General features: G+C 41.7%; 1 protein-coding gene across 1 annotated transcript in view; it reads right to left on the bottom strand.

Annotated features, from left to right (window-relative positions):
• LOC143805753 (sodium- and chloride-dependent neutral and basic amino acid transporter B(0+)-like) overlaps positions 1-22,343 on the bottom strand; it is a 53,033-nt gene extending 30,690 nt beyond the window's left edge. The window contains exons 1-6 of the mRNA XM_077285372.1: positions 22,167-22,343; positions 16,459-16,603; positions 7,884-8,015; positions 6,669-6,830; positions 2,804-2,939; positions 424-556 (exon numbers count right to left, since the gene is read on the bottom strand). Coding sequence (XP_077141487.1) covers positions 424-556; positions 2,804-2,939; positions 6,669-6,830; positions 7,884-8,015; positions 16,459-16,603; positions 22,167-22,226 — 768 coding nt within the window. The 5' untranslated portion in view covers positions 22,227-22,343. The remainder of the gene's footprint in view (positions 1-423; positions 557-2,803; positions 2,940-6,668; positions 6,831-7,883; positions 8,016-16,458; positions 16,604-22,166) is intronic.
• Positions 22,344-23,658: the final 1,315 nt, after the last annotated feature.

The following is a 23,658-nucleotide window of genomic DNA, read 5'->3' as shown; positions in this document are numbered from 1 at the left end:
AAGACCCCACCCTCCCTCCCATATGTTTGAATTCTTAATTGTTCAATTGTCGTGGTGTTTGTTTGTGGGAAAATCGCCCGTTGATTTCGGGTGGATTGGTTATGGATTTGGAGTAATTTTAATTTATTTATTTATTCAAATGGTTTTAACATCGGTTATTGGATTAAATTATTATCTTAAAAGTAACCCAAAATAAACGCCACGGCCATTTTATTCCAACAATATACTCCGGTGTCATGTGTCTTTATTTAAGGGTTTAATGGGGCTTGTGTTACCATGCACATAATCAGATGTTTACTTATCCTTTCTTTTCCAGTATGAGTGAAGAATACTATCGTGACAAGGTGTGGCCATATTAATATTAGTAGAGGGTAAACAACGCTTACACACATTGTCATTTTTTCACATTGTATGGATAATTACCTTCCCGGATGACTTTATGCCTTTAAACAAAGCTGCGCCAATTATTATCCAAGATAAGAGGAGGCAGAGAGCCAAGTACCAAACAACGTTCCCTGTTTCATCGAGCCCAGTCGATTGGCGCAGCGCCACTTTTCTGTAAAGGTTAGACGATACAATATCAGCCAAACACAACAAATCATTGATTAACACGATGATATATGTCAGTCACTTCACGGGATATAGGAAATTGGTTGCGAGGAACCAGACCAGAGCCTGCTGTGATATTGATGGGCCGTAATTAGTCAATAAGAGACGATAACCCCATTGCTAGGTGAGCCTGATTTTCAGCAGGGAAACCATTGAACTTAATATTATTCTACTTTATATTACCTTAAAGAATTTGTCTAATATTGGAAATAGATGCTCTTGAGAGGACGTTTCGCATATTTTGACTTTGTAATTTGTAAACTGTATATTTCTGTACATAGTAGCAGGAATGTTGATAAAAATGTCTTTCTTCTTTTTTGTCTCCTCTCCATCGTGGAGATACAGGGTGCCAAAATATCTGGCACCCAATATGTTAATTTCCATATCATTCAACAGGGCATTCCATTTCGTTCAGCTCTGTGGAGGTGTACCTTCAACCCATTATGAAACTGTCCAGTCATAAAATGGCAGTGACATAGGGACGAAAAAGCAGACACCCACAGTTCTGACTGAAATTAAAAGCTCGTAGAGGAGGTCAGAACTGTGCCAGCGTGATACTTACCTGCTCCCCTGATGCTCCTCACTCTTCCGGCTGCTTCAACATGTTGATGCTACTCCCCGCACTACCAGAACTGTGCCAACGTGATCAAGCAAGACTTTCCATCTATCAAGACCACACTGACAACTAGTGATGAGCGAGTATCTCGGTACTCGAGATTTCCGAGTTTGCTCGGGTGATCTCTTAGAATTTTGGCATGCTCAGAGATTTAGTTTGCGTCGCTGCAGCTGCATGATTTGCGGCTGCTAGACAGCCTGAATACATGTGAGGATTCCCTAACAAACAGGCAATCCCTGCATGTGTTCAGGTTGTCTAACAGCCAGAAATCATGCAGCTGCGGGGACTCAAACATAATCTATGAGCACACCTAAGATACTAGGAGAACACCCGAGCATACTCGGAAATCTGGAGTAACGAGCATACTCGCTCATCACTACTGACAACGCCTCCTTCCTTGCACTTCCTGTAAGGAAACCCCCAAGAGAGCAAGTGGACAGTGATATCAGTGTGTCAGAGCAGCAGGAAGAGTGAGGAGCATTGCAGGAGCAACTGAGGATCAATGACGGGTAAGTATCACACTGCACAGTTCTGACCTTTCCTATGGGCATTATATTTTTGTCAGCACTGTGGGCGTCTATTTTTTCCTCTCTATGTCGCTGCTTTTTTATGATTGGACAGTGTCATAGCCGGATGAAAATACATCCCCACAGAGCTGAACATAATGAAACGCCCAGTTGTATCATAAGAAAATTAACAAATTGGACGCCTGTAATTTTGGCGCTCTGTATCTCCACAATGGAGTGAAGAAAAAAAATAGAAAAAACATTTTTGCTACTATATGCAGGAATATACAGTTTTACAAAGTCAAAATTTGTGAAAGGTCATCAGGTATAGATCTTATTTCTTAAAAAAAAATCCCTTTCTTCTAATCTTATCTAAACCCTTCAAGTGGTTGGCCACTTCTGGGCATTAAGAACAATGCAGAGGCGCCATTCCAGCAATGTTGGTGCCGCTACTCCCATCGGGAATTGTTGCATCAAGTGCCTGCTGCAGCCGCTGTTTTGCTGCAGCCTTTACTATTTCCTGAGAGCGGACAATGGAATGTTGATGAGCTGCAGCCAAACCGCGGCCACTAATTGGCTGCAACTTGGACATAAGACAACAACAAACTGGTCACCTGCTCGGAATAGCGGTTCCAAAATTGCTGGAATGGCGCAGCTGAGCGACATTAGTATCCATTTTAATTGAGGTCCTGAATCGATTAAGCAGGGGTTGTTCAATAGTTGCCGTTAAGCCAACATATAATATTAATAGTACCAAACTAAAAAAAAGCATATGGAACATGAGAGTATAATCAAAAGAAGCGCGAGGGATACCAACAGGTAAGAGGCAGTTCGCAGGGCTCTGGTCAATTGGCCATGGATTCCCAGCATGGCTGCTTAACTAGGGTCCTGTGAATCTTTTTTCTCAGCTGTAATATGCACTTTTGTAAATTCATCATATATTATGTAATAAACTGAGGCCTCCACAGTTATCTTGTGGAAGATCTTATCAATCTATCCATTACTCTACTTTGGTTTTTGGAAACTTGTATGTGTGAGCGGAAATGAGTAAGAAGTATAACTTCATACTTACTCCCAATACTGTTTGCTGGGAAGTTCGGTGTCCATATATATAGTGGAGTTTTCCACACATGTGTAATTATTATCCTTCACCCACGTAAGGTTCATGATTTCGAAGATATTTGACTGTAGAGTTACGTTACAAAACCCTATGCACAGAAAACATGTTATTAGTATGATTAGTAGGGTTGACTAGTCAATTAAAGGGATTACAAATGCACAGTTGCATTCTTCTAAAAACACTGCCACAATTGTCTGCAGGTTGTGTTTCGTATAGCACCTCAGGCCCTTTATGTCAATATAACTGAGCTGTAATGTCAGACACAACCCATAGTCAGATGTGGCACTGTTTTGACTATTTGTGAAAAGACTATTGAGATATATTGGAAGATAGCATCAGTAGAGGTCAATGAGTTAGGACTCCAAAGTATCCCTACAGCAGAAACCCCAATGCAAAGCCCCATTGGCTTTTATCTTGGACGTTTCCACATCTCAAAGCTAAGTTAATGGCATCATACATAGTACAGTTGCATTGATTTTACCAGATCTGGAATAAACCCAAATGAAAAATGAAATATGGTACTTGGCGGTCAAGGTAAAGTTTAAAAATTAAAAAAGGGCTTGTCCAATAAACAACATAAAGGATATATTCTAAATGTATGATTGTTGAGGATCCAGCTGCTGAGACCCCACTGATCCAGAGAAGAGGAGACGTAATCGCTTGAATGAATGGCGTAGTAGTGAGCACATGCTTCACATACTGTCAATAGGAGTGGTGAAGGAAGAAAGGATGGAAGAAAAGAAGGAAGGAAGGAAGAAAGAAAGGAAGGAAGAAAGGAAGGAAGAAATGAAGGAAGGGAGGAAGGAAAGAAGGAAAACACTATTTGAAATCTTATACAACTCTTTAGGTGATGACGTAACTTGAAGCCCGTGGACCGCAATGCAAAATATTCAACAGGGTTTCCACTATTGGTCTTCTCATATGGTCCAAAGGGATTTTTTGCCCCTCTAGGATCCACGCTTTGGGTACTACCCATACTTATGTCCCTGTCTTTAGGACTTTTTCTGACTTGTATTTTGGAATAACATATCAGTACATTTCACTATTCTGCAATGTTATTCTTGCTTATAAAGGACTTTATAAGTAATGTATTGTAATTTAGGCTCATTAGAGTTTTAGGACAATAATTACCAAACTCATTCTAGGTTCTTTCAGTTTTTTTCCTAATTACGATTTGCCTCAGTAAGGCTGGGTTCACATTACGATGTGGCAGTCCGTTAGACGGACTGCGTTACACCGCGGCATAACGCCATTATCCCCTATTTCGGGCACATCGCTAGCGCATGCCCACAATGGGCGTGCGCTAGGGATGTGCCGTCATTGAGTGACGGACCCTGGGAAGCGGGCTGCAGCGTTTCCGGGTCCGTCACTGCGAGCGCAGATAGAGCTAGAAGATGCTCTATCTGCGCTTGCGATATGACATATCGCACTTGCGTTAACAGCAGCCCATTAACGCATGTGTTCAACAGGCTGCTGTTAACGCAATGTGAACCTAGCCTAAGGGTGCTGCGTTGACTCATTCAGATCAAAAACACAAGTAATTGGAAAGCACAAAGTAAAAAAACAGAAATACGGACATGAGTATAATGATTTGGGATTTGTGGGAGGAGCATACATCGTAATACGTCTCCGTAATACTGAAAGGTGGTGTGGAGTGACAAACCCATGTGTATGATGCCATAAAAGAATCCTGTCACCTAATAAAATGCTATTTACTGGCAAATATAGTGGTAATCTGGAGGTAAATAGTGTTAAATCATGATTGGCAGGTTTACTGGAAGAGTGGCTGCAGGGAGAAAATGAAGATATATTGTACCTGCAGCTGCTTGTTTCCAGTCAATTTGCTGCAACAGCCATTGCTCATTCACCATGATCGAGGCAACAATTACTCCCTGGCACTTTGTCTGACAGCTTGCATTGCAGCATTTGTTAATCAATGTGTGACTTACAGCCCAATGACTGGAAACAAGCTGCTGCAGGGAGAATATAACTTAGTTTTCTGCCTGTAAATGCGTTTCCAGTAAATCTGCTAGACTTGATTTAAATGTTATTTATAGTGATGAGCGAATATACTCGTTACTCGAGATTTCTCGAACATGCTCGGGCGTCCTCCGAGTATTTTTTTAGTGCTTGGAGTTTTAGTTTTTCTTGCCGCAGCTGAATGTTTTACATCTGTTAGACAGCATAAGCACATGTGGAAATTCCCTAGCAACCAGGCAACCCCCACATGTACTTATGCTGGCTAACAGATGTAAATCATTCAGTTGCGGCAAGAAAAACTGAAACTCTGAGCACTAAAAAATACTTGGAGGACACCCGAGCGTGCTGGAGAAATCTCGAGTAACGAGTATATTCGCTCATCACTAGTTATTTACCTACTGATTATGAATATATCTTAGGTAAATACCATCTTTGTAGGTGACAGGTTCCCATTAACTAAAGTATGGATTAGTATAATTGCATTCTAAAATTTATAGTTGCTTCGTACCAATAAAGAGACGAGCTGCTCTTTTGAATTTTGCCGACTTTAGCAAACTTTCCACCAAAATTCAAATTGCAGCAAATAAATGTGCGCAAATCTCACTGGAAAGTTTGTAATTGCTCAGAAAACACATGTGGGAGAGAGGAGAGAGAGAGATGACCTCGCTGACCATAAGAGCTTACACTCTACAGGAGAGAGTGGACCCTGCTGACCATAAGAGCTTACACTTTACAGGACAGAGGACACCGCTGACCATAAGAGCTTACACTCTACAAGAGAGAGAGAGAGGATCCTGCTGACCATAAGAGCTTACACTCTACAGGAGAGAGAGGACCCCAGTGACCATAAGAGCTTACACTCTACAGGAGAGAGAGAGGACCCCGCTGACCATAAGAGCTTACACTCTACAGGAGAGAGAGGACCCTGCTGACCATAAGAGCTTACACTTTACAGGAGAGAGGACCCTGCTGATCATAAGAGCTTACACTCTACAGGAGAGAGAGGACCCTGCTGACCATAAGAGCTTACACTCTACAGGAGAGAGGACCCTGCTGACCATAAGAGCTTACATTCTACAGGACAGAGAGGACCCCATCTATATATATAATTGTCTGAGGGTTTTTCCGTCTGTCTGTCTGTCTGTCTGTCTGTCTGTCTGTCTGTCCTGGAAATCCTGCATCTCTGATTGGTTGAGGCCGCCAGGCCTCGACCAATCAGTGACGGGCACAGCATGGTGACGATGATGTCATAAAGGCCAGGCCTCGACCAATCAGCGATGGGCACAGCATGGCGATGAGGATGTCATAAAGGTTGCCTCGACCAATCAGCGTCGAGCAGTCTGCCACGAATTCTGGAATCATCATTGTCCATATACTACAGGGACATGCATATTCTAGAATACCCGATGCGTTAGAATCGGGCCACAATCTAGTTGACCATAAGAGCTTACACTCTACAGGAGAGAGAGGACCCCACTGACCATAAGAGCTTACACTCTACAGGAGAGAGAGGACCCCACTGACCATAAGAGCTTACACTCTACAGGAGAGAGAGGACCCCACTGACCATAAGAGCTTACACTCTACAGGAGAGAGAGGACCCCACTGACCATAAGAGCTTACACTCTACAGGAGAGAGAGGACCACGCTGACCACATAAGAGCTTACACTCTACAAGAGAGAGACTTATCCTTTTACTCCACTGGGAATCTCTGATCTGTGATGGCCTAGGTACTGACTACCATTGTACAAGGTATGATAATCCGCTAGATGCCGTAGCTGCAGGGAATTATGAGGAGACCCGCGCGGCCACACAAATTATAAATATCATTTTTACCTTTGGGTATTTTGCTGCATTTGCTGTCCGACCATTCAAAGCATTCAGACCACGGTAACACACTTGTAAATGAAGCAAATAAATAATATAAACTGTATGCGATGATAACATTATAGTATATAGTGACCAATGTTGAAATTAGGACCATGGTAATTCCCACTCCTATGGAATAGAAAAAAAAACATAAAATATGTATAAAGCCATGAAACAATGATTTTAATGAATTATTGAGACCTTATACTAAAGTAATAGATAAGAATAAATAAACTACAATATCAGAAATGTTGATTGATGATGTTCTGGGTGCTGAGACCCCTACCAATAGCCACATTACAACCCTACAGTCTGTGCCTCTTCTGTTCTCTTTAGCCCTTCTTGACTCTCTTCCGAAAGTGGAGCAAGCAGTGAATGTATCCATAGATCAGGAACATCTTAAAGGGGCTTTCCATTTAAACAAAACTTGGTCCCAGACTCTTCTACACATATAAGATAACAAACTGAGCAGGTACTCACAGTCTTTGGGACCAGAACCAGCCCTCCACTGCGTCGGTTACTGTGTAGTGTCTGCAGCGGTGATGATGACACGACTACATCGCATACCACTGCTGCAGCCAATCACTGAGCTCAGGAGCTCAGCTGATGTAGATGGCACAAGCTGTGGAGCTGAGTGATTAGCTGCAGAGGTGGTGTGCACTGCAGTTGTGATGTCACCACCGTATCCAGCACACAGTGTCCGCAGCAGTGGCGGAGACCCAGCACTAAACCTGGGGAGGGCGAGTACCTGCTGCATTTCTTGTTTTATATGTATAAAGACTTTTCAGGCCATATTTTCTTTAAGTGAAAAAAAACATTAAATCTTAAGTACTATACTTACGAAACAATAATTCTCGTAGCCAGCAGGTCAGGGTTTCAGGAACCTTTTACCCACCGCAAGCAAAGAGGACAAATAGTCTGACTGCCCTCATAAAGAAGTGAAACCTTTAAAAAAGACCACCACATTGAGAAGACCACCCCTTTATCCAGATGAAATTTCAGGGATCTCCATTTATTATATAAGGTGACTATCTTTTTTGAGTTGAACATCCCCCTAGGAACCTACTTAAATAACATGCATTTTTAGATGGACGATTTGGGGGTGTACAGATTTCACCCCACAACAGAACATTAGAGACTGGTGAATCACAGGGACAATTAGAGTAATGACGATCTACTAACCTTCAAATATGGGGAGCACCTTCCACATGGCCACTGGTCCCGAACTGGAAAACTGTCCAAGGGAACATTCCAAAAAGAATAAGGGTAACCCAGCAAGAGCCAGCATGATGGCGTATGGGATAAGAAAGGCTCCTAAATGGAGACATAGGGATAACGTTGCGATGCAGTCATTGATTATGTCTAGTATTCATTTCCTTTTATATTAATCCACTTTGAGAAAGCAAATATCTTGATTGATTTGGGATGTGTAAATGGGGATAACACATTGTACTCCTGTAAATTGTGTCTTCCCAATATTAGGACTAAAATTCTAAACACTTCATAAATGGATTATGGATGTAAAACTGCTCCAAGAAGCCTCAGTCAAAAAAACAGTAATGATTGGATTAAGTCTCAGCATTCCAAAACAAATTGCAACCTAAAGAAGCACATGCGGCAAACTTTATTCTTCTGGTCCTTTCTAAATATGTAATGTCAGTGTATTACGAACATCATAGTCCTCCCTGTTTCCAGCACTGCTCCGCTGCTCTTCTCCACCACAGAACATGAAATCAGACTAGCTGGATCACACAGGGTTTTTTTTTGGGAACCGGAAGTCACTTTCATAATTTAAACGAAAAGTATCACCAGGGTTTTGTCACCTTATCTGAAAGCAACATAATGTAGAGACAGAGACCCTGATTCCAGCAATGTGTCACTTACTGGGTTGCTTGATAAATTCACTGGAGATTTTCATTGGAGGACTAGTAAACCTGCTGCCATAGAGTTGTCCACATTCATGAGCATTGTGTAACCCCACTGCTGATTGGCAGCTTTCTGCATCAGCACAGTTTCCACAGAAAGCTGCCAATCAGGGATGTATGTGGGGTTATTCATAGCTGGTAGAGCTCCAGCAGATAAAACAATGAGTTTATCAAAACTACATGAAGCAGCCCGGTAAGTGTCACATCACAGGAATCAGGGTCTTTGCCCTTACATTAGCTCGGTGACAGATTCCTTTTTTAAGTCTATGGAGGCTCATAGCCTTACACTGGGAAATCAGCTGCTGTGTAAGCTGGCAAAGATGAAGACAAGTGACGTGGACCAGAAGAGGATATGAGCGGCACTGAAAAGGGAAGAAAATGGTGATTGGTAAGTATGTACACCTACACTACATCACATAGATATTCAGAAAGGAAGAAAACAAATAAAAAGATTATCAGGCACCAGAAAAATCATCTATATATGTCCCTACCAAATAGGAAATAGACTGTGACTCGACTGGCACGGTGGCTGCTCTGGTTCCACAGATGATCTGATTTTAGATAGTGAAGATGCTTCATTGATGCCTCTAAAGGTACCTTCACACGAAACGACATCGCTAGCGATCCGTGACGTTGCAGCGTCCTCGCTAGCGATATCGTTTTGTTTGACACGCAGCAGCGATCAGGATCCTGCTGTGATGTCGCTGGTCGCTGAATAAAGTCCAGAACTTTATTTGGTCGTCCGATCGCCGTGTATCGTTGTGTTTGAAAGCAAAAGCAACGATACCAGCGATGTTTTACACTGGTAACCAGGGTAAACATCGGGTTACTAAGCGCAGGGCCGCGCTTAGTAACCCGATGTTTACCCTGGTTACCAGCGTAAAAGTAAAAAAAAACAAACAGTACATACTCACCTGCGCGTCCCCCATCGTCTGCTTCCTGACACTGACTGAGCTCCGGCCCTAAAGTGAAAGTGAAAGCACAGCGGTGACGTCACCGCTCTGCTGTTAGGGCCGGAGCTCAGTCAGTGTCAGGAAGCAGAGGCTGGGGGACGCGCAGGTGAGTATGTACTGTTTGTTTTTTTACTTTTACGCTGGTAACCAGGGTAAACATCGGGTTACTAAGCGCGGCCCTGCGCTTAGCAACCCGATGTTTACCCTGGTTACCCGGGGGCCTCGGCATCGTTGGTCGCTGGAGAGCGGTCTGTGTGACAGCTCTCCAGCGATCAAACAGCGACGCTGCAGCGATCGGCATCGTTGTCGCTATCGCTGCAGCGTCGCTTCGTGTGAAGGTACCTTAATGCACAAGGTCTGTGTTAAGATCAAACCTTATCACAATGATCCATTCTTTGCAGATTCTGAGGTAGGAATGAATGTTCCTTCTGCATCGATCAAACAAGGGTTAGACTAACGAGAGTCAGGTGAGATTTATAACTAACTTTAATAAGCAATGGCCAGAATTAACAACAATTTTTCGCAAACATTGGAACATCTTACTTAGCGATCCTATTCTCAAAAGGACTCTCCCAAAATATCCAGCTATCACACCTAGAAGAGCTCGGAATCTGAAGGACATTTTAGTCCACAGCCATTATTCAGAGGTAGGAATGGTTGGCAGCAGATATCCATTAACTAGAAATGGATTTTTTCCATGCAGGAGATGTAAAGCATGTAGAAATCACATTCAGAGTACCTCCTTTGTCAATTTCGATGGGTCAAGAACATATTCCATACGTGAGTATCTTACCTGCTGTTCGAAGGGTGTAGTATACCATGCGCAATGCCCTTGTAAAAAGGTTTACATTGGGCTCACCACGCGTGAGCTCAAATTACGTACAAGGGAACATGTTCTTGACATTGAGAAATCAGCTAATGTAGAAGATATCCACCAACTTAAGACGTTGCCAAAGCACTTTAGGCTGTTTCATAATTCTAATTCAAGTGGCCTCAAAATACAAGCCATTGATCAGATTATCCTCAATGACAGAGGCGGTGATCTGAGTAGGATTTTGGCGCGTAAAGAGAGTAGGTGGATTTATCAACTTGGGACCCTTGCCCCTCAAGGGCTTAATGAAACAATGGGGTTCAGTTCATTCTTATAAACAAAAATTTATCTTCACTCTCTTTCACGCTATTTATATTTATATTTACTTCTAGACTGTTTAGCGCTTTGACCTAGTAGTTGCTATATATTTTGATCCTTAAAAGCTCCTTAAAAGCCTATTTTGTGATATTGACCTATATCAAAGTTTGTTAAATTGATCCATAGCCCTATTAATCAATTATAGTATAGAATATTCTCCATGTTTGGCCTATCCCTCTAGAGTGCATCTGGGAAAGTAAATTAGGAGCTAGATGGGAATATCATGACAATATTTACGGGTTCCGAAATGTATCTTCTGTGCAGTTTTTAGTGTGTTTGGTTTTAACTGTTTATTGTAATTTTAGGTTTTCACATTGTGGTATTGGGTTGCAGTCTTTTCACAGCATGGGAATTGGACTACAGTGAGGGACCATGGACTAATGAAATCAAGTCGAATTTACCTCAACAATATTCATTAATGTTCATCCATCAGTATATACAGTTAGGTCCATATATATTTGGACAGAGACAACATTTTTCCAATTTTGGTTATAAACATTACCACAATGAATTTTAAACAAACAATTCAGATGCAGTTGAAGTTCAGACTTTCAGCTTTCATTTGAGGGTATCCACATTAAAATTGGATGAAGAGTTTAGGAGTTTCAACTCCTTAACATGTGCCACCCTGTTTTTAAAGGGACCAAAAGTAATTGGACAGATTCAATAATTTTAAATAAAATGTTCATTTCTAGTACTTGGTTGAAAACCCTCTGTTGGCAATGACTGCCTGAAGTCTTGAACTCATGGACATCACCAGACGCTGTGTTTCCTCCTTTTTGATGCTCTGCCAGGCCTTCACTGCAGTGGTTTTCAGTTGCTGTTTGTTTGTGGGCCTTTCTGTCTGAAGTTTAGTCTTTAACAAGTGAAATGCATGCTCAATTGGGTTGAGATCAGGTGACTGACTTGGCCATTCAGGAATATTCCACTTCTTTGATTTAATAAACTCCTGGGTTGCTTTGGCTTTATGTTTTGGGTCATTGTCCATCTGTAGTATGAAACGACGACCAATCAGTTTGGCTGCATTTGGCTGGATCTGAGCACACAGTATGGCTTTGAATACCTCAGAATTCATTCGGCTGCTTCTGTCCTGTGTCACATCATCAATAAACACTAGTGACCCAGTGCCACTGGCAGCCATGCATGCCCAAGCCATCACACTGCCTCCGCCGTGTTTTACAGATGATGTGGTATGCTTTGGATCATGAGCTGTACCACGCCTTCGCCATACTTTTCTCTTTCCATCATTCTGGTAGAGGTTGATCTTGGTTTCATCTGTCCAAAGAATGTTATTCCAGAACTGTGCTGGCTTTTTTAGATGTTTTTTAGCAAAGTCCAGTCTAGCTTTTTATTCTTGATGCTTATGAGTGGCTTGCACCGTGCAGTGAACCCTCTGTATTTACTGTCATGCAGTCTTCTCTTTATGGTAGATTTGGATATTGATACACCTACCTCCTGGAGAGTGTTGTTCACTTGGTTGGCTGTTGTGAAGGGGTTTCTCTTCACCATGGAGATTATTCTGCGACCATCCACCACTGTTGTCTTCCGTGGGCGCCCAGGTCTTTTTGCATTGATGAGTTCTTTCTTTCTTTCTCAGGATGTACCAAACTGTAGATTTTGCCACTCCTAATATTGTAGCAATTTCTCGGATGGGTTTTTTCTGTTTTCGCAGCTTAAGGATGGCTTGTTTCACCTGCATGGAGAGCTCCTTTACCGCATGTTTACTTCACAGCAAAACCTTCCAAATGCAAGCACCACACCTCAAATCAACTCCAGGCCTTTTATCTGCTTAATTGAGAATGACATAACGAAGGGATTGCCCACACCTGTCCATGAAATAGCCTTGGAGTCAATTGTCCAATTACTTTTGGTCCCTTTAAAAACAGGGTGGCACATGTTAAGGAGTTGAAACTCCTAAACTCTTCATCCAATTTTAATGTGGATACCCTCAAATGAAAGATGAAAGTCTGAACTTCAACTGCATCTGAATTGTTTTGTTTAAAATTCATTGTGGTAATGTCTATAACCAAAATTAGAAAAATGTTGTCTCTGTCCAAATATATATGGACCTAACTGTATATATAGATTTATCTTATGCATAAACTCCTGCATATGGAGATAAAAGAATATTTTGGATATATAATAGGGAGTAATTTGTACCCTTGTACTGTGTTTTTTCATGCTGTATTTGCAATTTTAAATGCATTTTGTGCCGCTTTTTCTGTTGTGTATGTGTGGTAGTTTAATATTGCATTACATACATTTCCATGCTGGTTGTGAAATCCATGTCTAGAACATATAATTTATTGGCCCTCATGGCTGTTATAACAGTCACTTTTTAGTATACACCACTATTATATACCATCACTATCATTATTTTGTGTTTCTTTATAGATATTGGCATCTTTTTTCTTTTTTCTATTTATTGAGTAGCCTGTTGGACATGGATCTCACCCGCCTTGCGTGGTATGTGTTCACACTATTGGGTAATAGTATTGTGGTTTGGTTTAGTATTGTTAGTATAAATACCGATGAAATGGTACATTGTAAACTTTAGGGTTGTAGACATTGTTAGTATTTATTGTTGTCAATTGTAGTTATACATAAATATATACACTATAAGCCTTAGGGCTATAGGATTGCTAATATTGTATATACATTCAATATGGGTAGAGATAAATATATATACTATAGGCTGTAGTATTCTATATGTTTAATTATTTATTCAAGACACTATAGTATAACACCTACCCAGAGTGAAAGGATAATAACATTTGCCTAGCGTTTAATTAATTACCATCATTACTAGCCATTGGTACTGAACAAACACAAATCTTTTGCCCGCATATGTAGTTCATTGCCCCGCACTTGTCATTCTTAGCCACGCCTCCCATTAGCTGCGCTCTATCTATGCAGCGACATTGATCTATGGGCTGCAGTCTTGGATTGATGCGCATGCCCCGGATTTGGCCGCACGTTGGATTCCAGCCCCGCCCACAGAGTGACGCGGGCGTCTGACGCCCGCTGACCGGGGCGTGAGCTGGAGAGCCACGGTTGGTGCACGGGCGGCCGAAAGCCGGCGCATGCGCCGTAGAACATCCAGGACGCGGCGGTGCATGACACACACTTGTGTCTAATTGACTACCACATATAAAGGATTTTTGGTATACATAACACACGTGCCCCCATAAGGAAGAAGCCTGAATTGGCGAAACGGCGCTGTCGGGGTGGCAACACAGACACACAACTCTCTTGCATCCTCCATGTAAGTTGGCATCTTTAAACACGCATAGCCTTAATTTTATCCATGCACATTCTGATTTTGATTTATGTCCTAAGCATACTTGGCATATGGGATTTGCACATTGTGGCCCTTAGGCTGGTATACTAATTGGAGGCTCATAGCACACTTGCACTTTATATATAGGCATTTTATACAAAAGCCAGTGTAGTGCTTTTGGTGGCTGAGCTACATTTAATTTTCATATACAGGGTGTTGCATTTGGAATTACATGGCCCTCTGAAATTAGCCTTTTAGACTACACATTTCAGCATTTATAGATATCGGCCCATGTTGCTACATGGAATTTCATTGGATGCAATTTGTGTTGGCAGGGTAGTTGCCTTGTTTTTGTAGGTTTCCTATTTGTCTATTTCTGTTTGGTGTTTTATTCTTATTGTATTTAATAAAGTTTTTCAATTTTAATGATAGTGTACATACCTTTATTTTCCTATGCACGCAAGGGAAATGTTGTCTTATTACATTCTATTAAGGTATTCAAAACATTTGGGATTTATGTTATTCATAGTTTAGGGCCACATTGACACATTCAGTATTTGGTCAGTATTTTACATCAGCCAAAACCAGGAGTGGAACAATCAGAGGAAAAGTATAATAGAAACACGTCACCACTAGTGTTGAGCGATACCGTCCGATACTTGAAAGTATCGGTATCGGAAAGTATCGGCCGATACCGGCAAAGTATCGGATCCAATCCGATACCGATACCCGATACCAATACAAGTCAATGGGACTCAGGTATCGGACGGTATTCCTGATGGTTCCCAGGGTCTGAAGGAGAGGAAACTCTCCTTCAGGCCCTGGGAACCATATTAATGTGTAAAAGAAAGAATTAAAATAAAAAATATCGCTATACTCACCTGTCCGACGCAGCCGGGACCTCAGCGAGGGAACCGGCAGCGTTGTTTGTTTAAAATTCGCGCTTTTACTTGGTTACGTGAGGTCCCGGCTTGTGATTGGTCAGGGCGGCCATGTTGCCGGGACGCGGACCAATCACAGCAAGCCGTGACGAAATTACGTCACGGCTTGCTGTGATTGGTCCGCGTCCCGGCAACATGGCCGCCATTAACCAATCACAAGCCGTGACGTCACGGGAGGCTGGACATGCGCGTATTTTGAAAAGCGCGCGTGTCCAGCCTCCAGTGACGTCCTGGCTTATGATTGGTCACGGCGCCATGTTGCCGGGACGCGGACCAATCACAGCAAGCCGTGACGAAATTACGTCACGGCTTGCTGTGATTGGTCCGCGTCCCGGCAACATGGCCGCCATTAACCAATCACAAGCCGTGACGTCACGGGAGGCTGGACACGCGCGCTTTTCAAAATACGCGCGTGTCCAGCCTCCCGTGACGTCCCGGCTTGTGATTGGTTAATGGCGGCCATGTTGCCGGGACGTCACTGGAGGCTGGACACGCGCGCTTTTCAAAATACGCGCATGTCCAGCCTCCCGTGACGTCACGGCTTGTGATTGGTTAATGGCGGCCATGTTGCCGGGACGTCACTGGAGGCTGGACACGCGCGCTTTTCAAAATACGCGCATGTCCAGCCTCCCGTGACGTCACGGCTTGTGATTGGTTAATGGCGGCCATGTTGCCGGGACGTCACTGGAGGCTGGACACGCGCGCTTTTCAAAATACGCGCATGTCCAGCCTCCCGTGACGTCACGGCTTGTGATTGGTTAATGGCGGCCATGTTGCCGGGACGTCACTGGAGGCTGGACACGCGCGCTTTTCAAAATACGCGCATGTCCAGCCTCCCGTGACGTCACGGCTTGTGATTGGTTAATGGCGGCCATGTTGCCGGGACGCGGACCAATCACAGCAAGCCGTGACGTAATTTCGTCACGGCTTGCTGTGATTGGTCCGCGTCCCGGCAACATGGCCGCCCTGACCAATCACAAGCCGGGACTTCACGTAACCAAGTAAAAGCGCGAAATTTAAACAAACAACGCTGCCGGTTCCCTCGCTGAGGTCCCGGCTGCGTCGGACAGGTGAGTATAGCGATATTTTTTATTTTAATTCTCTTTTTTACACATTAATACATTAATGTTGTTGCGATACCCGATACCCGATACCACAAAAGTATCGGATCTCGGTATCGGAAATTCCGATACAGCAAGTATCGGCCGATACCCGATACTTGCAGTATCGGAATGCTCAACACTAGTCACCACTTCTGTATTCATCACCCGCTCCTGGTTTTGGCTACAAATACTGATGTCAAATACTGAATGGTGAACGGGGCCCAAGACTGGATAATACAAAATGGAAAATTCCTTTAAATTGATTCTGAGTTTCCATACATACATGATTACTTAAAAGTTTCTGTACATGTATTTTAAGTGTAATACCCGCACTTATAAAAACCCCAGTGCATGCTGGTCAATTACCTCCTCCATGTTGAAAGGTGAGATAAGGGAATCTCCACACATTTCCTAAACCAACGGCATAGCCCACCATAGACAGAAGGTACTCCGATTTACTGGACCAGTTTCCACGTTCCGTGTTCTCATCCGTATTTTCCACTCTTGAATCCTAATGATAAGAATTCACGTCAGTCAGTGGAAAAGATTGTCTCATAAAGGTCCCTGGCTCTCTCATAAGTTTTTGCATCTTTTTTAGGTATTTATTGGATTTTTTTTCACTTTTTCATAAATGTCACATTCGACCTTCAGTAAATATTCCTTTTTCAAGAATTAAAGATTTTTTTTTCATGGATCTGACACGTTATTTATTTTTTCCCATCATGGCGGACACATTATTTACATTGTTATCACGGAGAAGGCTTTATTAACGTTCTTATCGTGGCTTTTTATCTTTCTTTTTTGATTGTTTGCTCTCCTAATATTTAATCTCTAATCTCAGACAATTGCAGTACTAATCGTTTCTTTAGGTGACATAACATTTGATGTGGTTTATAATGGATGTCAATGCTGTCACCTTAATTCACCCCACTAAACTTCTAGGTCAAGGGAGGTCTTAACTGGATGACTCAGGATTAAAGAGAATCTGTCAACAGATTATTGCCACCTAATCTGAGAGTAGCATGATGTAGAGACAGAGACCCTGATTCCAGCGATGTGTCACTTATTGGGCTGCTTGCTGTAGTTTTGATAAAAACTGTTATATCAGCAGAAGATTATCACTAGAGAACTAGTAAACCTGCATAGTCATGAATACTGTATAACTCCGCCCCCCCACTGATTGGCAGCTTTCTGTAAACACTATAAATAGGCTGAAAGCTGCCAATCAGTGGTGTGGGCAGAGTTATACAGAGCTCAGCATTCAGAGAACTACATCAGCCAAAACAGTGATTTTATCAAAATGACTGCAAGCAGCTCAGTAAGTGATAAATCACTGGAATCAGGATCTCTGCCCCTACATCATGCTGCTCACAGATAGAGTAGCAAAAAAATCAAAACAGATTCCCTTTAATAAATGTTGAGCACTAAAAGTACTCTAACTTTTTAATATAAACTACATTGAAATGCTGTGATCATGTGTATCAACCTACCTATCTCATAATAAGGCAAAACAGGCACCTGCCTAGGGCCAGGCATTTACACAGCAGCAAAGAAATATGTAGATTTCTATCATTTGTATTTGATATGGATTTTTTTATATTATTTATTATATTATTTACAAATATTTTATTTTCTATTCTTTTTCCTAATGGGCAAATAATGCATATTTGTATAAAATGTGAATGTAAGGTCAAGATTGTGAGCCTTCACGGGCAGGGTCCTCTCTCCTCCTGTACCAGTTATGACTTGTATTGTTCAAGATTATTGTACTTGTTTTTATTATGTATACCCCTCCTTACATGTAAAGCGCCATGGAATAAATGGCGCTATAATAATAAATAATAATAATAATAATAATAATAATAATAATAATACAGCTCTCACTTTTTGAAGTGTGTTATTTGGAGGAAAAAATACTTCTTTTAAAAAGGGATTATTGCATAGGCAATTTATGCTCCTAATATGATGCCTATAAAAGTCTATGGATTTATATTGTATCCATTTATATCTCTTATTCTATTCAATAAAGCAAATAAAGTTATTTTCTCTCCGAGCCATATGACAACTAAGAGAAAAAAGTATCATGTTTCATCTGATACAGTATTATAGAAATACTAGATGGTGGCCCGATTCTAATGCATCGGGTATTCTAGAATATGTACAGTTAGGTCCATATATATTTGGACACAGACAACATTTTTCTAATTTTGGTTATAGACATTACCACAATGAATTTTAAACAAAACAATTCGGATGCAGTTGAAGTTCAGACTTTCAGCTTTCATTTGAGGGTATCCACATTAAAATTGGATGAAGGGTTTAGGAGTTTCAGCTCCTTAACATGTGCCTCCCTGTTTTTAAAGGGACCAAAAGTAATTGGACAGAATAAATAATTTTAAAGAAAATGTTCATTTCTAGTACTTGGTTGAAACCCCTTTGTTGGCAATGACTGCCTGAAGTCTTGAACTCATGGACATCACCAGACGCTGTGTTTCCTCCTTTTTGATGCTCTGCCAGGCCTTCACTGCGGTGGTTTTCAGTTGCTGTTTGTTTGTGGGCCTTTCTGTCTGAAGTTTAGTCTTTAACAAGTGAAATGCATGTTCAATTGGGTTCAGATCAGGTGACTGACTTGGCCATTCAAGAATATTCCACTTTTTTGCTTTACTAAACTCCTGGGTTGCTTTGGCTTTATGTTTTGAGTCGTTGTCCATCTGTAGTATGAAACGACAACCAACCAGTTTGGCTGCATTTGGCTGGATCTGAGCACACAGTATGGCTCTGAATACCTCAGAATTCATTCGGCTGCTTCTGTCCTGTGTCACATCATCAATAAACACTAGTGACCCAGTGCCACTGGCAGCCATGCATGCCCAAGCCATCACACTGCCTCCGCCGTGTTTTACAGATGATGTGGTATGCTTTGGATCATGAGCTGTACCACGCCTTCGCCATACTTTTCTCTTTCCATCATTCTGGTAGAGGATGATCTTGGTTTCATCTATCCAAAGAATGTTCTTCCAGAACTGTGCTGGCTTTTTTAGATGTTTTTTAGCAAAGTCCAGTCTAGCCTTTTTATTCTTGACACTTATGAGTGGCTTGCACCGTGCAGTGAGACCTCTGTATTTACTTTCATGCAGTCTTCTCTTTATGGTAGATTTGGATATTGATACGCCGACCTCCTGGAGAGTGTTGGTCACTTGGTTGGCTGTTGTGAAGGGGTTTCTCTTCACCATGGAGATTATTCTGCGATCATCCACCACTGTTGTCTTCCGTGGGCGCCCAGGTCTTTTTGCATTGATGAGTTCACCAGTGCTTTCTTTCTTTCTCAGGATGCACCAAACTGTTGATTTTGCCACTCCTAATATTGTAGCAATTTCTCGGATGTTTTTTTTTTCTGTTTTCGCAGCTTAAGGATGGCTTGTTTCACCTGCATGGAGAGCTCCTTTGACCGCATGTTTACTTCACAGCAAAACCTTCCAAATGCAAGCACCACACCTCAAATCAACTCCAGGCCTTTTATCTGCTTAATTGAGAATGACATAACGAAGGGACTGCCCACACCTGTCCATGAAATAGCCTTGGAGTCAATTGTCCAATTACTTTTGGTCCCTTTTAAAACAGGGTGGCACATGTTAAAGAGCTGAAACTCCTAAACCCTTCATCCAATTTTAATGTGGATACCCTCAAATGAAAGCTGAAAGTCTGAACTTCAGCTGCATCTGAATTGTTTTGTTTAAAATTCATTGTGGTAATGTCTATAACCAAAATTAGAAAAATGTTGTCTGTGTCCAAATATATATGGACCTAACTGTATGTAGCTTATTTATGAAGATTTTCAGAATAATGCAATAAATACACAGGATTCGGCCGGCCGGGTGAGACCAATTAGTGAAGCGTGGTTCAAATCCCGTGCCAATTCACGTCCGGACTGCGTCTGTCGCTGATTGTTCGTGGACGGCCACGTAGTATATAGCACAGCTACGTAGTATATAGCACAGCCACGTAATATATAGCACAGCCCATGTAGTATATAGCACAGACACGTAATATATGGCACAGCCCATGTAGTATATAGCACAGCCCACGCAGTATATAACACAGCCCAAGTAGTATATAGCACGATGCTCCGTTCCCAGTAATGCCTTGCGGCAATAACCTGTGATGATGTAGCGGTCTCGTGAGACCGCTACGTCATCTGGGTCATTGCCGCAATGCATTCTTGGGACCGGAGCGTCGTGAGGAGCGGGAAAGGCTGCCGTGGACGCTGGGAGGTGAGAATATGATGATTTTTTTTATTATTATTATTTTTAACATTATATGTTTTGTACTATTGATGCTGCATAGGCAGCATCAATAGTAAAACGTTGGTCGCACTTCCAGGGTTAATGGCAACGTTAACGGACTGCGTTACACCGCGTTATGCCACGGTGTAACGCAGTCCATTTAACAGACTGCTGAAACGCTATGTGGGCGCTGAATGGAAGGGAATAGGGAGGGGCCAATTCGCGGCCGGAATGTGCCTGTCGCGCCCAGCCAGCCGCGACCAATCACTGACACAGGATTTCCGTGACAGACAAACAGACGGAAGTGGACCTTAGACAATTATATATATAGATTCTATTTAAGGGAGGATATCTTAACACGCAGAGGCACCATATGGCAGCACAGCATGGGCCTACTCTTCTATAATGCCTCATGTCCATAGTAACTTAACATTGAATATCTTCTCAAATGATATACAGTATATTTATTTTTTACAAAAAATAGAAAAAGTGTCAAGTCAGCTCACCACTCCACTATAATTATGGGTTTTTCTACCCAACACGTGTAGTGATTTTTTTAATATGTGCACATTCTGCCAATTTTTTTTGCTATCCTATAGAATTAAAGGCTAAGTTTTAACTACTTTCCTTTGGCGATGGAGAACATCCCCTTTTGGATCACTGAGATATATTTTGTTTTTGCCTTCTACTGAGATTTTTTTGCAACATTATTTTTCCATTATTTTTGCAATATTTTTTTTTATATTTTTTTTTAACTGACGCTTTGTATGGAAGGTCGCCCCTGTATGCTAAGTTACAATGTAAAATCAATGATTATTTTAATTTATCATTAACTGATACATTATAATTTAGCATAAAGGGTCGACCTTCCATACACAGTGTCAATTTTTATATTGGAAAAATAAAGTTGCAAAAAAACTAAGTCTATTTCAAAGTCTATCAAGTCTGTATCAAAAGTAAATTGTGGACAGTCTAGACAGAAAATGTAATTACTTTGAAGCCGAAAACCAAATTTTTTAGATTTTTTTTTTCTTTCCCACTCAAAAATACCTGGGAAAAAGCTAAAAAAAAAGGAAAAAGAAGATCTTTGTAATAACAGATTGCTAACAGGTCGACCCCCTCCAAAAAAAGAGTGCCCTCTAAGTAGAATTCCAATTGTATTTTTTAATTTTTCATTATTTTTACTTTTCAGATAAACTATACAGAGCTGTAAAGCAGTGAAGTGTGATACGTAGAACGGTAGGATGTTGATAAGTCACTTATTATTTCAGTGCCGTAATCTCTGACTGGCTACCGTGCACGGCTACCTCACCTTAAACAATTTTACTAAAAAATACAGAATCCCGTTTACTAATCATTAAGCCGGAATGTAAGTAAACAGGGGATAAAATGCCTTGCACTTTGCTTTTGCAAACTGTCAAAACCTCACTCTTCATTTTGATTAGAGTCGTCTAAAGTTGGCCATCAATCACACTACACAGACAGAGAGGTATCAGACACATCTCAGTACCTAAATCTCCTAAAAAGTCATGACGATGTTCCAAATAATAGCACCCCGAAGAACTTAAATAGTTGCACTTTCAGTTTTTCTACATCTAAAGAAAATTTCTCTTTTCGAGTAAAAAGAATAAAAGATTCCTTAGCAAGATACAGTAAAGATGTAGAAGACACAACAAAGGGTTCACTTGTTGCAAAACTACTCAATTAAGACAAGTAAAGAAAGCATTTCGTGGCTGAGTGCCCAGACACTTGACTCAGTATTCCCATTAGTTTCCAATATAAGTCACTTACCACCAGGTCCTTACTGGCTTTCTTGTTACAGCACTTGAGAAAATTAGGTAAAAGTCCCATACTTGTAGGTAGCCCTTAACAGTGGATGTATTATATCCTTCTTCTTCTCAGGTAATGTGATTATCCTTTGTAGCTTAGGCACCCGATGACCCAACCTCCTCCTCCTCCTCAGCGTCTAGGAGAAGACTGGAGGGCTCCTATTTAAAGACAAAACACCACCTCCCAAAATTGTTTTAATTACGAGCTTTACCAGATAGGCTGTACTGATTATTTTGCAACATCCCATGCAAATCACGGAGGTGCTGGGAGTTTCACTAATAGTTGACTCAGGCTTAACACTTAGATCGGATCTTCTTGCCAAGTCAAACACACATGTGCCAACCTGTTAGCATTTTATGCAGTTGCAGAACAGGTGCTTCATGCTGCTCCTGTTATTGAGTATAGTGCAGAGAACACATGTACAAATGATTTTGCCATCCATCACATAATCAATGCCATATTTTTTTGAAGCATTAGGTATGTAATTAGACACTTAACAAAGTATTTATATTCTTATTTTTGACATATAAACACATGAGGATGAGCCAAAAATGGCCTGCACTCCAGTTATTTTTTAAACCTTTGTCTTATCAGTACTTTCTGTATGAGATCACTGTCTCTACAGTCACTGTGGTGCAGGTTTGAACATGTTATGTTAATTCCAAGGGGAGACATGCCATTGGTGTGTCCTATGCAGCCACGCGGAGGGTGGAAGAGGTAATGGGGCCACATCCACCTCCGAAACACGAGAGGTGGTGAGTTCTCCTTTAATGGAAGTCTTCAAACAGAGGCTGGACAGACATCTGTCTGAGATGGTTTGGTGAATTCTGCATTGGGCAGTGGGTTGGACACGATGACCCTGGAGGTCATAACATTCTATGATTCTAAGGCAGGTCAAATCGTGCATGGTGATGAGCTATTGGACTGTGACGGGACCATATACTGCTCTTGTACAGGGGCCCTCTTCTGTCTAAGTCTGCTCCTAGTTATTCGGGACTGCCATGCGGGAGACAAAGGCAACCACACTTGTGATTTGTACAAAAGAGGAGCAGCGGGCCGTGATTTGTTTTTTGTTTTTTTTTCTAAGGAAGTGTCTGGTGTCGATAGTTATCAATGACGTTGCACACATTTGGACAAAGCGCAGACAATGCACATCCGCACACCTCTGCCCATATTGTCGACACTGCAAAAACTTAATTTTAAGGTGAAAAAGCTTTAAAACAAGGGTCGGGAACCTCCGACCTTTTCTCCAGCCCCCCCCGGACAGATTCCCGGTAAAAGCTGTGTTTTGACGGCCACCAGCTTTTCAATTTCTCCTTGGTCTGTGAGCATGCGCACACAGTATTCACTACTGAACTTTGAGGCACATACAATGAAAGATTGTGTCCTGACACCAACGCCAAAGTCAAGACATACTTTGTGGGTGGAGTTAGTGCACGATTTGTATGGCCCC

Source organism: Ranitomeya variabilis, chromosome 2 (assembly GCF_051348905.1).
Source record: "Ranitomeya variabilis isolate aRanVar5 chromosome 2, aRanVar5.hap1, whole genome shotgun sequence".
Lineage (NCBI taxonomy): Eukaryota > Metazoa > Chordata > Amphibia > Anura > Dendrobatidae > Ranitomeya > Ranitomeya variabilis.
This window is presented reverse-complemented; position numbering and strand designations above follow the sequence as displayed.